The sequence below is a fragment of the Styela clava genome, chromosome 5 (genome assembly GCF_964204865.1).
Source record: "Styela clava chromosome 5, kaStyClav1.hap1.2, whole genome shotgun sequence".
Lineage (NCBI taxonomy): Eukaryota > Metazoa > Chordata > Ascidiacea > Stolidobranchia > Styelidae > Styela > Styela clava.
This window is the reverse complement of record NC_135254.1, coordinates 7,583,526-7,598,705: the sequence shown is the minus strand read 5'-3', so window position 1 is coordinate 7,598,705 and position 15,180 is coordinate 7,583,526. Positions and strand designations below refer to the sequence as shown.

General features: G+C 36.1%; 1 protein-coding gene across 1 annotated transcript; it reads right to left on the bottom strand.

The window, feature by feature from the left end:
• LOC144411728 (uncharacterized) lies at positions 1–14,593 on the bottom strand. Its single transcript, XM_078112702.1, has 4 exons — positions 13,864–14,593; positions 12,219–12,548; positions 3,743–3,803; positions 1–3,369 (listed from the first exon to the last, which is right to left on the bottom strand). The coding sequence occupies exons 1-4, from the start codon at positions 14,341–14,343 to the stop codon at positions 2,411–2,413; spliced, it is 1,830 nt and encodes a 609-aa protein (XP_077968828.1). The 5' UTR covers positions 14,344–14,593; the 3' UTR covers positions 1–2,410.
• Positions 14,594–15,180: the final 587 nt, after the last annotated feature.

The following is a 15,180-nucleotide window of genomic DNA, read 5'->3' as shown; positions in this document are numbered from 1 at the left end:
TAGCACTAGTATCATCAGCGAAAAGTTTAATTGGAGCCCTAATGGCATTGACAATATCATTTACATGAATTAAAAAAAGGGTAGGCCCCAGAACTGAGCCCTGGGGGACCCCTACCGACACCTTTTCACTTATCGATTGACAACCAACCAAACTTACAAATTGACGTCTATTTTGCAAATAACTTTTGAACAATTTATTGGCTACTCCCCGAATTCCATAGTAATTAAGTTTTGTAATTAAGATATCATGATCCACTGTATCGAATGCTTTTTTCAAATCCAGAAATACACTACAACCTAATGAGCCTTCATCTATAACGTTATAGTAATGGCTGATAATATCTAATATAGCATGTGAAGTGCAATGTCCATCCCTAAAGCCAAATTGGTCCCTATTTAGAATTGAGTTTTTGTACAAAAAAGATTTCAGTCTCTTTAGTAATACTTTCTCATAAAGAATTGAAAGACAAGACAGTACCGAGATGGGGCGATAATTTGACACGGTTTCCTTATTTCCAGATTTGTAAACCGGTACAACTCTGGCAACCTTCAAATGCCTGGGAAAAATACCCAGGGTCATGGAGATGTTGAAAAGATTACACAGGGTTGGACTAATGATGGTCTTTAAAATTTTAATCAAATAGACCGGAACGCGGTCGTGACCTTCTGCTTTACCAGTCGCAAGCGTGGAAATAAGCATTTCAATTTCGTTGGTGGTGGTGGGCTCTAGATACATTGACGATTTAATGGGTTGATTTAAATATTTCATAAAATCGTAATTGCTGTTTGAAAAAGCTGAGGCAAGCGTCGGCCCAATCTGGGAAAAATAATTATTAAAAACATTACAAATGTCAACTGGATCTTCAGTTGATTTATTAAGAGTCTCATCACGCAGAGTGTTCGGATGATTTTTTTTTAATTTTTTATTAATGATTGAGTTGATGGTATTCCATGTCATTTTCGAATCTTTTCTATACTTATCGAAACATTTTGCAAAGTACTCCTCCTTTGCTCTATTTTTAATATGAGAGAGAGTGTTGGAATATTTCTTATATTGGCGTTTTTCAATATCAGTGCCATTTAAAAATAAAGTTTTATGTAATTTATCTCGTTTTTTTGCAGACCGTAATATTCCAGGTGTAATCCATGGTTTTTGCTTCAATCGACGTTCCTTTCTACTAACTTTTTTCAAGGGGGCATATTTATCAATTAAATTTCTTAGTCGGTTGACAGATTCATTAAAAACTATGTCATAATTATCAGCTCCTACCTCAGTACTCAACATGTCATTTCTAAAAATAAATTGGGCATCAGTTAAAAATTGGTCAAGATTAAAATGTTTCATGTCCCGTTTCAATTCCGAAACATGCCTGGGGCGTACATAATTCATCTCAAGATGGCAAAAAATAGGAAAATGATCTGTCAGATTATCATGCAAAACAATTGGTTTAATATTTTTATCTATAATATTTGTATACATATGATCAAGTAAAATAGCAGTATTACTTGTCACTCTTGTGGGAAGCGTAATCAATGGAATTGTGGCATGGGATTGAAGCATTTCTAGGTACTGCTTCGTAAAGTTGGAATTTTCATGGAGGTTGATGTTTATATCACCAACTATAAAAAAAAATTTCTTATCATGAGTTAAATTATGAAGACTATTTTGTAGCTTATATGAGAACTCCTGATGATCCGAGTTGGGGTGGCGATAGATTATACCCACAGTCAAAGAATAGGGTTTGGCTGTTCTAATAGGAACCTCAACCCAGAGTTCTTCACATCCAGCAACATTTAGGTAATAATCCTCAATAAAGTTAGGAGAGAAATAAGTCTTTATATATAAGCCAACACCGCCAGCATTTGTACTAGATGGTGTATGATAGAAATCGTAGCCATCTAAATTAATATTAGTTACAGGATCGGATTTTAGTTTGGTTTCAGAAATAGCTATGAAGGATGGAGATGAACCTAGGTCATATACAAGTCTTGACAGCTCATCAATATTTTTTTGGATGGATCGAATGTTTAAATGGGCAATAACCAAGGAATTCTTTTTCAGTTGGGTGAAAGTAGTTAATAAGTCATTTCGCTCATTCATAGAGACACAGTTTGCAACATTTTCAAACTCAAAATCACTAGTATTTAAAACTTTTTGTTGTACTTCCCTCTTATTTGGATCAGTACTATCATCAAAGGGTATTTGTTCAGAATTGGTGCAGCAATAGTGAGTTGCACCAGGACTAATGTTGGGATAATATTTGGAAAAACATGAAATATGGATTCTGGAATAGCATATATCACAGGGGATAAAATTATTTAAACACGGCTTATCACATAGAGAACAGAAATTCAAAAGAGCCATTTTTGGCAATAATATGACAAATGAAACCTACTTGAAAAAAGATGATTACTTCAGGTTTTCAATATCAGACAGCTTTGTGATTGGGACTCTTGGGGCATCTTTGTTCTTCCTCATATAAATATTACCATTGGTAGTCCAGAGCCGTTCATAGTTATTTGATTTTCTTGATTTGCGGGCATTATATAAGAGGTTATTCCTGAATTCTGTTAAATTTTCATTAATGAAAAGCGATTTCATTCCTTGTATCCCAAAATTTCCGATGCTGGATATATTACGTTTTCTATCAATAAATTCGTTCCGTTTGTTTCTATTCGTGAACCTGACAATTATGGGGGGGATCTTTGATTTGTCTCTTCGAGGTAGTCTATGAGAGATTGAGATGTCAAGCCTTTCCACATTTATCTTTAGCAGTTTTCCTATTTTTATTATAAGTTCATCAGTATTTTCATCTTCTGAGTAGGGTATACCATGAAATTCCAAATTTTCACGTCGTACGTATTGGGCCAAATCTTCAAAATCCTTGTCGAACCTTTTTTGCAGAGATGATATAAGTGCTTTATTAGAGGCTGACAACTCTTCGATTTTGCGATGAAGATCAGATAGGTAATCTTTTTGTATCTCGAATTCAGCATTAATAAAATTTTGACTTGCATGCACCATCTGCACATCTTGCTGAAGAGTGGTATTCGTGGCATGAATCCCATTCATGTCCTCCCTGAGTGAATCAACCTTATTCACAAGACTATCGGTCTGCTTGAACATGGTCTCGAGCCTTTCAGCCATTTGCTGGGTGTTATTCAGCACAGATTCATCTATCTGGATTGAGATTTTCCTATCATGCTCATTGATTGATTCTTCTAAAAGGTCTTTAAGGCTATCTTCCACTATTGCCTTTATCTCAATCTTCAAGTTATTGGTGATTCTCTTTTCCATTAATTCCAGTTTACTTGTTAGCTGAGCAAACTTTCCCTCCATTTTCAGATTGTATTCAGTACAGTTATAATAAATTATTGTAAGTTAAGTTAGTTATTAGCAAATCTTAATTATACAGCGAATAATACAGCTGAATGGCGCAGCCGTTCAGTGTAGTATTGTATTACGGCCGTCCGGTGCTGGTTACCGGTACGTTAACTGTTAATCGTACAGTATCATCTCACTAATAAGTGCAGTATACGGTGGGTCGTAGATAATGAGATATGTACGTTGTACAGTACATCATACTTCTGTACATACTGACATAGGAAATAATTGATGTGTTTTACGGTTTTATGTTTCATTTTAAATTGCGTTAAAAGTAGGGACCGGTACGGTATGGCTCGGTTATGAATTGCGTTCACTCTTTTGTGTATTTTTTGGTGAGGGGTTCACGTAACCTACCTGTACATTGTACTGCTGAGATCACTTTAGCCCATTCATTTTCTAGTACAGTAGTGGGTAGCTAAAGTTAATTTTTATTTCTGTAAAATAGACAATTAAAGGGAATAATAAAACAGGTCCAGTCTGAATATTGTCAAACTTATCATGTTGACACATCACAGGTGGTACAGTCCAGACTGGATTCCATGGCAGGTGCACGCCCGAGGGTGCTAGCGTTCCGCAAAAATGCACGCGAGCGAATTCAATTTTGTACGCCTAAAGTTTGCAATTGCTCACCAATGTAAATCGGTTTAAATGGTTTTAAAATCAATAATCCAGCAATATAAAGATGCCAAAATATTATAACGCCACAATTGTCGACAAATACTAGCTTGCAAGATTTGGTCTGATCGAAATCCCGTGAGATTAATTATGGATGAAAAGATCAGCGTATTTTTCATGCAATAATTTTACACGAATGTACTGAACAGTACAGGTATCTGAAGTCGCACAAACACTCTCAAAATTAGTGACGAAGTATAAAAATAATGTTTGGGGTCAAAGGTCAAACGTCCATTTTGCTCTAATTTGACGTAATTTTTATTCATTAATTCTACGTAAAAACACTCCCAAAATTAATGAGAAAGTATGTCCATTTTGCTCTGGGTCAACGTATTTTTTATCCAAAAATTTAACGCGGATGTACTGAACAGTAAGGGTACCGGTAGTCAGCATAGTATATATAGTACGGTACCGTATTTCATACTTTCGAAAAAGATATTACGAGTTCCACCTGATCCAGTACACTCCAGGTGCAACATTGGCCCTTAACCAAGCAACAGCTCAAACTCGCAAATGAAAAGCGAATGTCCGCGTCACACACCGCTTGAACGTTAATGGAAAAATAACCCTTACGGTTTCTGAACAGTTCAGCGTGCTGACCTCCAGGAGACTGAATTTTTATATGAGTGCAGTCCAACGCGCCAACTACCCCTGGAAATCCAGATTTCTGATAGAACTTGATCGCCTGCGTTCGAACATCTTGTGGGTTGGTGGCAAATTTTATGAAGTCATCATGTTTTATTGCAATGATTCTGCTGACTTCCCTCACCAGTCTACTAACAGTTGGCTGAGAAACTCCTTCAAGGTCTCCCGATACAACTTGGAAGCACCCAGTTGCGTAAAAACGGAGCACGACGGTGTATTTCAATAGTGGCGGTAGCGGCGAACCCCTATTGTTGACTTTCGCTAGATCTTCGTGAGTCTGTAACGATCCACAAACTGTACATCGGTCAAAATCTCAAGTAGATTTTGTTGATCTTTCAGGTATCGACGAGGTCCTGTATGCCGTCTGACCATTTTCGCAACTTCTGCGACATATAACACATCCATTTTCAATGTTATTAGGCCGCGAGCCGAGGCCCTGAAAAACGCCTAGAAAGTGAATTTCGTAGCGCACATCAGGTAACTGTAACCTGAAAATGATTTTAAAATGTTCCTTAACACTTCAGTAACAAATATTGCCTTGTTCCCACTTCCAAAAGTTGCACGTTTTACGGAAGAGACGCTTTTACTACAAGAAATATGTGCTACGATCTGTCCTATATTCTCCACATTTTCGGCAATGAACAATGACTTCTGCATGACGTAACAATTGAATCGAATCAGCTGTTAGCGAGCGGATGAATATTAGTTATTACTGCTCGACCTCGCGTTGAGGTGGGCAGCCTTTCCATAGCCCTGTTTAGTTATTATTAGTTAAGTTATGCTAAGACGTTGTTGAAAAATGTATAAGTAAGTTATTAAACACTTGTAGATCCTTACCACGGATATGGGCCGTGAGACGAAGCCTTGAAAAAGCCCAGAAAATGAGTTTCGTAGCGCACATCTGGTAACTAAATAAATTCTTCAGTTTTGTGTGAAAATGAACATACTGAACGCATTACAGCCTGTTCCACAATCCTGATGCGAAATTGAATATAAGAGGTTCCCGGAAATTCAATAACTATAAGTTTACAACACATACATAAGAACTATGCAATTCGAGAGCCCTACAGCACACTAACACAAATGTATTCCTGTAATGTTTTGCCTGACCAAAATCGGACTTCCTCAGTCAATCATAATTTATTAGGTAGATTACAAAAAATATGGCATGTAACCAACAACAAAAAATACTTTAATTGTGTGACAGGAGTCGCAAGTGACCTCGAAAGCAGCGACACCAACAACGCTGATTCACGTTAGCGAATAAATTTTATGTAATAACCACAAGCAGTTTACAACAAGAACAGCATAAAAAGCTACATCCATTTTATAAAAGCTATCAAACGTATTTATTTTTAAGCAATGAAGTCACAAATTAACATCGTGAGCACGAAAACACAAATAAATCAGTTATTTCTCACTTAGAAATTTACCGGAAAAGTCAAGAAAATTAAATGAATGTACAATATGTACATAACATAGTGAACAGAAATATTACAATTAGTCTTTTTTTAGTTTATGTTCTTCATACAGTGAACAAACAAATTCCTCAGCTTTATTTATTAATGCCTCGTTGACCTCAAAAGATCTTCATAGTTGAGAAAAAAATTGAATTAAAAACCTCAATGAAGTCTCCAACATGAGTTTGATGGGCAGTTCCAATTGCAGAAAAGTGCTCAAGTATTTCAATATGAATAGCCCACCTAAGCTGTTTTCAACTATTATGATTCTCATATACCTTTACGCTTCAAGACTTCTTGTTTAATCCATTTTATAGCACTGATAGCAGCAGGGATTAGAGTCTGCGTTAGGTCGGATTGGTGGAACATTGCCGTTTTCTTTTGTAGTACAGTATCTAAAATAAGGAAGAAATCATATTTGGAACAGCATGAGTGTAAAAATACCACTAAATACTAACTAATACCGTGAATACATAATGCATTTTATCTGATGTACTCAATGAGCGTATATATGCTCATTGCATGTACTACAGTCCAGCAGTGTTTGCATACCTTTACTAGACTGTATCTACACTAAATTTTGATATATCACAGTCTGAAATGCCCTATGACAGTATGAGTATGGACTATAGACTATATTTCAAAACATCAACTGTCTGTCTACAACTTGATTTGACACCTCTCAATCGTTTCCAATGCTACTTTCTTTCCACTCCGGCATAACTTATCATTGCTTGCCAGGTTCTTGTCAACTCTATGAATTTAGATTTAGACCAACCGACATTAGTAAAATTGATTATTTCCTTCTCTTTCACACAACCGTGCATTACAGAAACAGCCATTAATTTCTATTTCCAAATATGCTGTGGCCTATATAGTAGTATAAGTCTGCTGAATAGTCAAGAAGAGTCATTAAATTAATCATAAACATTTCATGCAAGCCAGAAAATACCGTTGTTTGTGACATATTATTCTAGGTCTAGCCTTTCTTGGAGTTACCGCACCGTACCTATTTAACAGCGTCCTATGAGCTAGTGCTCAACTAACATTGCTATTTATGGTAAGGATATACAAGTGTTTAATATCTTACTTATACTTTTCAACACCTCCTTAGAATACCTGAACTAATAACAACTGAAAAAAACTATGGAAAGGCTACTCAACGCGAAAGCGAGCAGTAGTAGTACATCTGATATTGAAAAGAGAGGTAGAGAAAATAGGACAGATGGTAACACATATTTATTGTAGTAAAAGCGTCTTTTCTGTAAAACGTGCAACTTTTGGAAGTGGGAACAAGGCAATATTTGTTACTAAATTCCTAAGGAACATTTTAAAATCATTTTCAGGTAGTTACCTTATGTGCGCTACGAAACTGAAAGATAAATTGCCTCGGCTCGCGGCCTATATGTGCCTGGCCACAACTCACCGAGCACTACAATGCAAAATTTGTATCTTAATTTGCTACTTTGTGCGTATTTGAATACCAAGCCAACTCCAGGTCGTACTTGAAGCCACTCAAGCTAAACTTGAGCCCTTCTCGAACTCGAAACTCGAGTTTGGTCTCTGAATACCGATTTTACACCGAAGTCCGAGTCACGTTCAAGTCAAGTTCGATTGGGTGCTCAAGTTGCTTTTCAGAATAATGTTTGAATAAAACTTGAAAATAATTAAAACTCATATTTTTAATTAAATAATAACAAATTCAACAAAAGTCGATAAAAATTGTCAGCCAACAATCAATGCCGTTTGTTCCGTCACTTAGCGCAATTGACGGTGACCGCATAATTCAACATGAAAGAACTTATATTGATACGGTACTGGGAATCACTTCAAGCAGATAGTGATTGAAATGTTGGTTATTTTCTTGGCCTAATGAAATTCCCTGCCGTCTTTGACCCTGTGCTGCGAGAGCATCTCGGTTTCATTGAAAGTCATCCACATTCAACCTCTTATCTTTCTCCAGGCGTTCAAGATGAATTTGGTCGCCTTTTATGGCATCTCATGTTCTCAAAAGCCTAACATAAAAAAAAATTAAAGTCAAGCCCTATGATCTTATATTTGACTAAACTCCTGGCCAGGCGCATCGAGAGCAGGTTTCAGAAGTTGTGAGATATGTTGATATAGACTTTGACGAGAAAACAGTGTGTGTCACAAAGAGTCTTTTCAAGTAACAAAACAGCTTGTTTTGACGATTATATTCTTTATGTAACAGAATTTATTGTGAGACACGTGTAGACTAAATTATATTATAATCTAACACGTATAAATTTCATAATTACTCGATCGTTTAATAGGCCTATAATTTATTAATAATTAGAAAAATGTCAACTAAACGCAGAAAAGTTTATGCTAAGCGCAAAAGGATCAATGGCGCCGGAAATATTCAAATTGAATTTTTTGAGATGCAATGCAATGGGGAAATAAGGCTATATTCTATTCGAAAGATGTATCACGGCTCGATTTGTATTATAAAAAGTATCATTAGTTCGGTTTTAAACTTTCTAAAATTATGTGCAGCCCGCCAATGACTTGCAACCCCTAATATTGGCCCGCGAGACCCCTGGTTTACAGTGATGATCTTGACGGCAAGCAATTATATGCAGAAATTATTGATTGCAAAATGTTGATTTCAAGTCATACCTGCGTCAAGTTATTGCGACCTGAAGATCTTCTTACCTTCATAGTCGAATATGGGGATAAAAGTGTATTTCCCAATCTCCGGATAGCTTTGCAAATTTTGCTGACAGTGACAGTATCCATAGCAAGTTGCGAGCGACCGTTTAGTAAACTAAAATTAATTCTGTCACATCTTCAATCCTAAATGAGCCAGGAAAGGTTGTGTGATCTAGCTTTATATATTAGGTATACAGAGGGGCGAAACAAAGAAAACAAATTTTAATGACATCATTGACGAATTTGAGTCAAGAAAGGCACGAAAAGTACTATTCTAAAATCTTGTTTTTGCCCGATCGCCCACTGTTTATTGTGTGTGCCGTTATTAAATTGGTCATTATGTAATTAAATTGCGTGGTTGAGAGCAATCAATTTCATATAAACTATAAAAAAAGAAACAAGCGAAGTAGGAGGCGCATTTTTAACCTTTGCCATGGGCGCCATTTTACCTAGATACGCCACTGCTTGTATGGGTAGCATAAGTCACACATAAAAGCAATTTCAACATAGTCCCGTGCATGATAAAAATTGTGAAAGAGATGAAAATATTTAGTACAGCCTAGGAAATTTGTTCCGCAGGCTTTTTTAACCTCTGGTAATTTTCGTACATTTCGAAATAAACTAGAAATATTTATACTAACATAATTTTTTTTCCAATTTCCCTTATTTGGTTATATTGCGAGTTTGGGGACTAGCCAGATGACTCCTGTAGTATCTGTACCTGAAATTATGGTCTAACCCTAACCTGGTACACATAATACGTTCCGGTGTCTAATTAATGTCTCTATTGAAAGATGTGCAACGGTTATCAAACTTTGTGATTTATTTACTACATAAGGTGCTGATTAAGAAGATCTTCCACCTACACCAGTAGTGATTGGAAATGGTATGGGGTATCTTAGTATAAATGATTTCCTGACAGTTAATGTGTGCAGTGAATATTTTGCTTCGTGCCTTTTGATAGAACTTGTTGTGCCCTTTTGCCAGTGACAGAAATTGGAATCTTGTTTGGTCAATAATGTAAAGCTTGTGTTCTGATGCTCTTCAGATTTTTATCATATTTCAATTTGTGTTTCAGGTGAATCTGTTATTACATCAACAGTGTTTAAAATTGCTATTAACGAGTGTGTGAGGTGTTTGAAGAAGTCAAGGCCGACTTTGGAATTTATTGAAAGGTAAAAATACAATGCAGATAATGTCCTATATAAAAGTTTGATGGTCACTGTGATGTTGTATTCACATGTAAAATATTACCAAGTTCAAACAGGTCGGTCAATTATAATGTCATAATTGCTACATTCAACACCTTTAGTGATCATGCTAAGTTATTGTTTTTTAAGTTACGTGATCGTTTTCCTGATATACGTGTATTTCAAGAATTGTACTTAAACTGGTTTCTTTAACTTATATTTTAGATCTTTCCCGGAAATTGGGCTATATTTGATGTAGAAGTTAAAAGGAAAAAAGCATGCAAATCGCATTTGCGGCATTCATAGTAAATACTATCACTCACAAATAAATTCGAACTCTTTTAACTGCAGGATCAGGGGCGCAGCCAGCATGGGATTAAACCGCATTTGTAAATTTTTGATGTGGAATTTATTACTTTATACAAAAAGCGGCGTTTTAGGGCCAGCTCATTATGTCCCGGTTAACACTATATTATTCTGTTGTCCCTACCATATTTTTTTAGTTGTGCTGATAAGGAGCTTATTACCGCGGTAATCGAAAGAATGTATCTTGAAAATACATCACAGGAGGATGTTCATTTGTTAATGTTTAAAAAAGAGCAATAGCGATTGTCGAATCTGCAATAAACGAGAAAGTGTAATTGTGGATTCAGTAAGGCATTGCAATAAATTTCGTTTCATACTTTTCAATCGTCACGTGTATGTGGTCCAGTTTAAGTGCTGTAAGGGGTTAATGAGACCCCAAGTCCCTATGTTTTGGCGAATGAAGAAGAGTACGTGTTGGCTAGTTACAGAGCGTATAAATTTTCCGGACACAGGGTATCTGTATTTTAGAATAAATGGTTCGTCTGTACTAAGCGTAAACAGAGCATGAGTTTTATCAGAATACATGCTCCCTGCCAGCATTTGCTACAGGCTCCTGTGATTTTTTGGAATACGTGCTCTGGTGATTGCGGTATACGCAGCATTTGTTTTCGGTAAATTTGAGAGTCTCTGTTCTATGGCCTTGCGGGTTCTCTGTACATATGGAAAAAATTGGCCATGGATACACTCAGTGGCGTGCCTAGAGGGGGGCGAAGGGGGCAACCGCCCCGGCAGCACATTATAGGGGGCAGCAGAACCAAGCTGTAGAGTTTGCGTTATTACACATGCTCTTCTAGATGTGTTCTTATTTAATTAAAAGCTAACAGTCTTTGTTCTGTGGTGATGGTTATTCAACAAGGATTGTTTTCCCCGACCCTTGACCTCAGAAAAAATTTTCCTATGTTTTACAATTGCAACATTTTTGATGCTTAGTTTAATAAATCAAACGTTTCTTTCTCAATTGACATTTATTTGATTTATTCTCGTGTACGACGACATCTATAATCTGTTTATCACGCAAAAATATTTTAAAAGTCAGGTATAAGGGGGCAGCATTATCAGAAACTCGCCCCGGGCAGCAGACTAGTTTGGCACGCCCCTGGATACACTGCTGCCAGAGATTTGACCTGAATTTTTTTACAGTCCAACCTGAATAGTCTTCTACATAACACGGCAAAATATAACTGACCCAGGAAATCTGTATGTTTACAATATTAAATTATCAGAACGGGTGAAAGTCATCAAAACAAACATAAAATAAAAGAAATCACGCAATTTAACAATTAACAACGACTTCTTCGAATTTTCAACGTGTGAAGGCGATAGATCGATAATGGATAAGTGGAGAAGAACACAATACACCCAACTATATGACTTATATATTTGTAAAAAAGAGGACCATAATGAAATCCAAACTTTTTGAGCCCAATTTTCTGTTTCGAGCCAAACCTTGACTCAATTGAAAATTTTATTGGATATAATATACGTGCAAAAAATATATCTGAATACGCAATTAGTATTATACTGCTTACATTTTTGATTTCTCTCTGCTTGAAATACGGTTATTGTAGCTGTTTTTGATGCAAAACGTATGATAGGATAATCGAAATCAACAAAATCTTAGACTTTTTTGTCCAGGCTACCTATGAAAGTGCTTTATGATTGATTATATAGTGCTTATTCATCAAATTGCAAATCAAGTAATTCCTTTTTGCGAGTAAACCTTGTCAACAAATTAACAAGCATTCCCCGCTCAGTGTGAATTAGCACATATTACTCGACGCTGTAAAACATTTTCTGCGCCATTCATAAGCATAAGGTTTATTCTCTTGTGTGAATCAATCCATGTTTTTTCAAATGTCCAATTTGAGGAAAACTTTTTCCACAGGATTTGCATGTATACGGTTTAATTCCTGTATTCATTCTGTCACGAACTTCCATATCACTCAACGTTCTACAACATTTTCCGCAATGCTTACAAAGGAATGGCTTCTCCCCGGTATGAATTCGTGTGTGTATTTTCAAATTTCCGGCTGTCGTAAAACATTTTCCACAGGATATGCATGTGTATGGTTTGATTCCAGTGCGAGATGAAATATGTTTTTTCAAACTTCCACTTTCTCTAAAACATTTTCTACAAAGTGACTGGTTTTTCTCCGGCGCGAGTTAAAATATGTCTCTTCAAATTGCCATTTGACGTGAAACACTTCCCGCTAAATTTGCATGTATATGGTTTCATTCCTGTGTGGATTCGCATATTAACTCTCAAGTTTCTTGGCGATGTAAAACATTTTCCGCACGAATTGCAGGCATAAGGTTTTTCTCCTGTATGTACTCTCGTATGTATTTGTAAATTACTTTTTCTTTTAAAATGTTTCCCACAATGTTTGCAAACGTGGAGTTTATATGTGGATGTTTCCTTGTGGCTAATAAACGTTGATGTAGTCGTTTGCTGCATTTTTTGACCCTTTTATAACCAGACAAGATATACGATAGATGGAAACCAGTAATAATTGAACGTAAGTAACGTTCTTCAATCAACCGTTATATGATATTCTAATTCCAATCATATCTACAGCAAGGCGTTTCAGAATTAACCCATTATATGCTATAGGAATTCCTAACATATTTTCAACCGTTCTGCATGCGTTTAATATCTCAAATAATATTTAAACACAATGTAGCACAAAATACTAATATTATCTACCCTCGCCACAGAACTAGCTTAAAAACAACGAGATCCATCAGTAACCAGTTGAAAATGTCAAAACACGCTGAAGAATATAAAAAAAACACTATGAAATATAATTTGTCTTCTTGTTTATTTGATCTGTAAGACATTCGTTTCTGACTTCACATCTTTTGTAGTTCGGGGGGGCGATGAAGTTGTGTAAATTACTGTAGGGGACGATGGTACAAAAAAGTTTAGGAACCACTTCTTTACGTAATGCTCTCAAATTAGCAATATGAATTCGAACGTTGATTCGTGTATTTTCCATGTTTTTGTTTCCAATTACTTGTTCCATAATATTCGTCTAGAATCACAATGAAAATGAGACCATTTAAATTTTTTTTCGAAACTGAACCTTACCAGGTGAAAGCAAATTATTTCGCATTTACTGATTTAGTATGAATTAGAGTATGTTTATTCATACTACTCGACTGTGTAAAACATTTTCTGCAATATTGACAGGCATATGGTTTTTCGCCGGTGTGGATTCGGATGTGTCTTTTCAAACTTCCACTTTCTGCAAAACTTTTCCCACAATGATTACAAGTAAATGGTTTTTCTCCGGTATGAATCCGGATGTGCTTGCCCAAATATCCGGAACTCGTAAAACGTTTCCCACACGTTTTGCAAGTATATGGTTTGATTCCTGCGTGTATTCGCAAATGTGTCCTCAAGGCATAAGAAGTTGTATAACATTTTCCACACTGCTCACAGACATAAGCCTTTTTTCTAGTGTGAATTTGGATGTGTCTTATTTCTCACAATGTTCACAAGTGAATGGTTTTTTGCGGTGTGAGTCAAAATATGCCTTTTTAAATTTCCACCTTGTGTGAAAGATTTTCCACAATTTTCACAATTGAATGGTTTTTCTCCGGTGTGAGTTAACATATGATATTTCAAACTTCCACCTTGTGTAAACAATTTCCCGCAATGTTCACAAGTGAATGGTTTTTCTCCGGCGTGAGTCAAAATATGCATTTTTAAATTTTCTCGTCTTCTGAAACATTTTCCGCAATGTTCACAAGTGAATGGTTTTTCTCCTGTGTGAATTAAAATATGCCGTTTCAAATGGCTATTCGATGTGAAGCCTTTTTCGCAAAATTTGCATGTATATGGTTTCATTCCCGTGTGGATTCGCATATGAACCCTTAGGTTACCGGACGATATAAAACATTTTCCGCACAAATCGCAAGCATAGGGCTTTTCTCCTGTATGCATTCTTGTGTGTATTCATAAATGACTTCTTGTCTTCAACGACTTTCCACAATGTTTATTTTCATCAAAATTTTCCTTATGACTGTTGAACGTTGTAGAAGTTACAGCCATAAAAGATATGCGGCCATTGACTAAATTTAAAACGATGCAGTGTCACCTGTTAATAAGTGGCAAGAGTAAGCTAAAAACGCGGCAACATTTATTGGTGCCGAAACCAACTAGTCAAATTTATCATACTTCTAATGCTAATATCTTTCATATTTAATTCTGTCATTTTGGTTATACCGCGTTTATTCAAGTAAGTAACGCGAAGTTAAATTTTTCATTTTATTTTGAACAACCCACATAATTGGCTAACAAGTACCAATGTTGTGTATAAACCGCGTACGCGCCCAATTTATTACCTTCATTTACTGCATGTCGCTTCTATTGATTGATACAACCAAACAATTACACACAGAACAGAACCACAATTCCAGGTAGTTGAGTTAAACAATCAACTCAACCCGAACCCGAAAGTAGATAACTGAACGATATCCGATATCAATGTAGTACTCGCACTTTTTTCACCTTTAACTAAATTTGGTTTTTATTGCAAATTACACTTTAATATCTTTATACACATTCCACGTATCTGCTTGCTTACCTAGCGTTATCGCATGGGAACGAAAAATAAAACGTTCGCTTCACTCAACCGTTTAAAAATTGGAACCACAAGAAGCTGATTACTGACGTATGCAGTATAATTTCCTGTGCCATATCTGTACTGGTATGCGTAGCGTATGTCATACGTAAATGCAATTTCAGCATAGTCCCATGCATGATAAAAGGTGTAGAAGA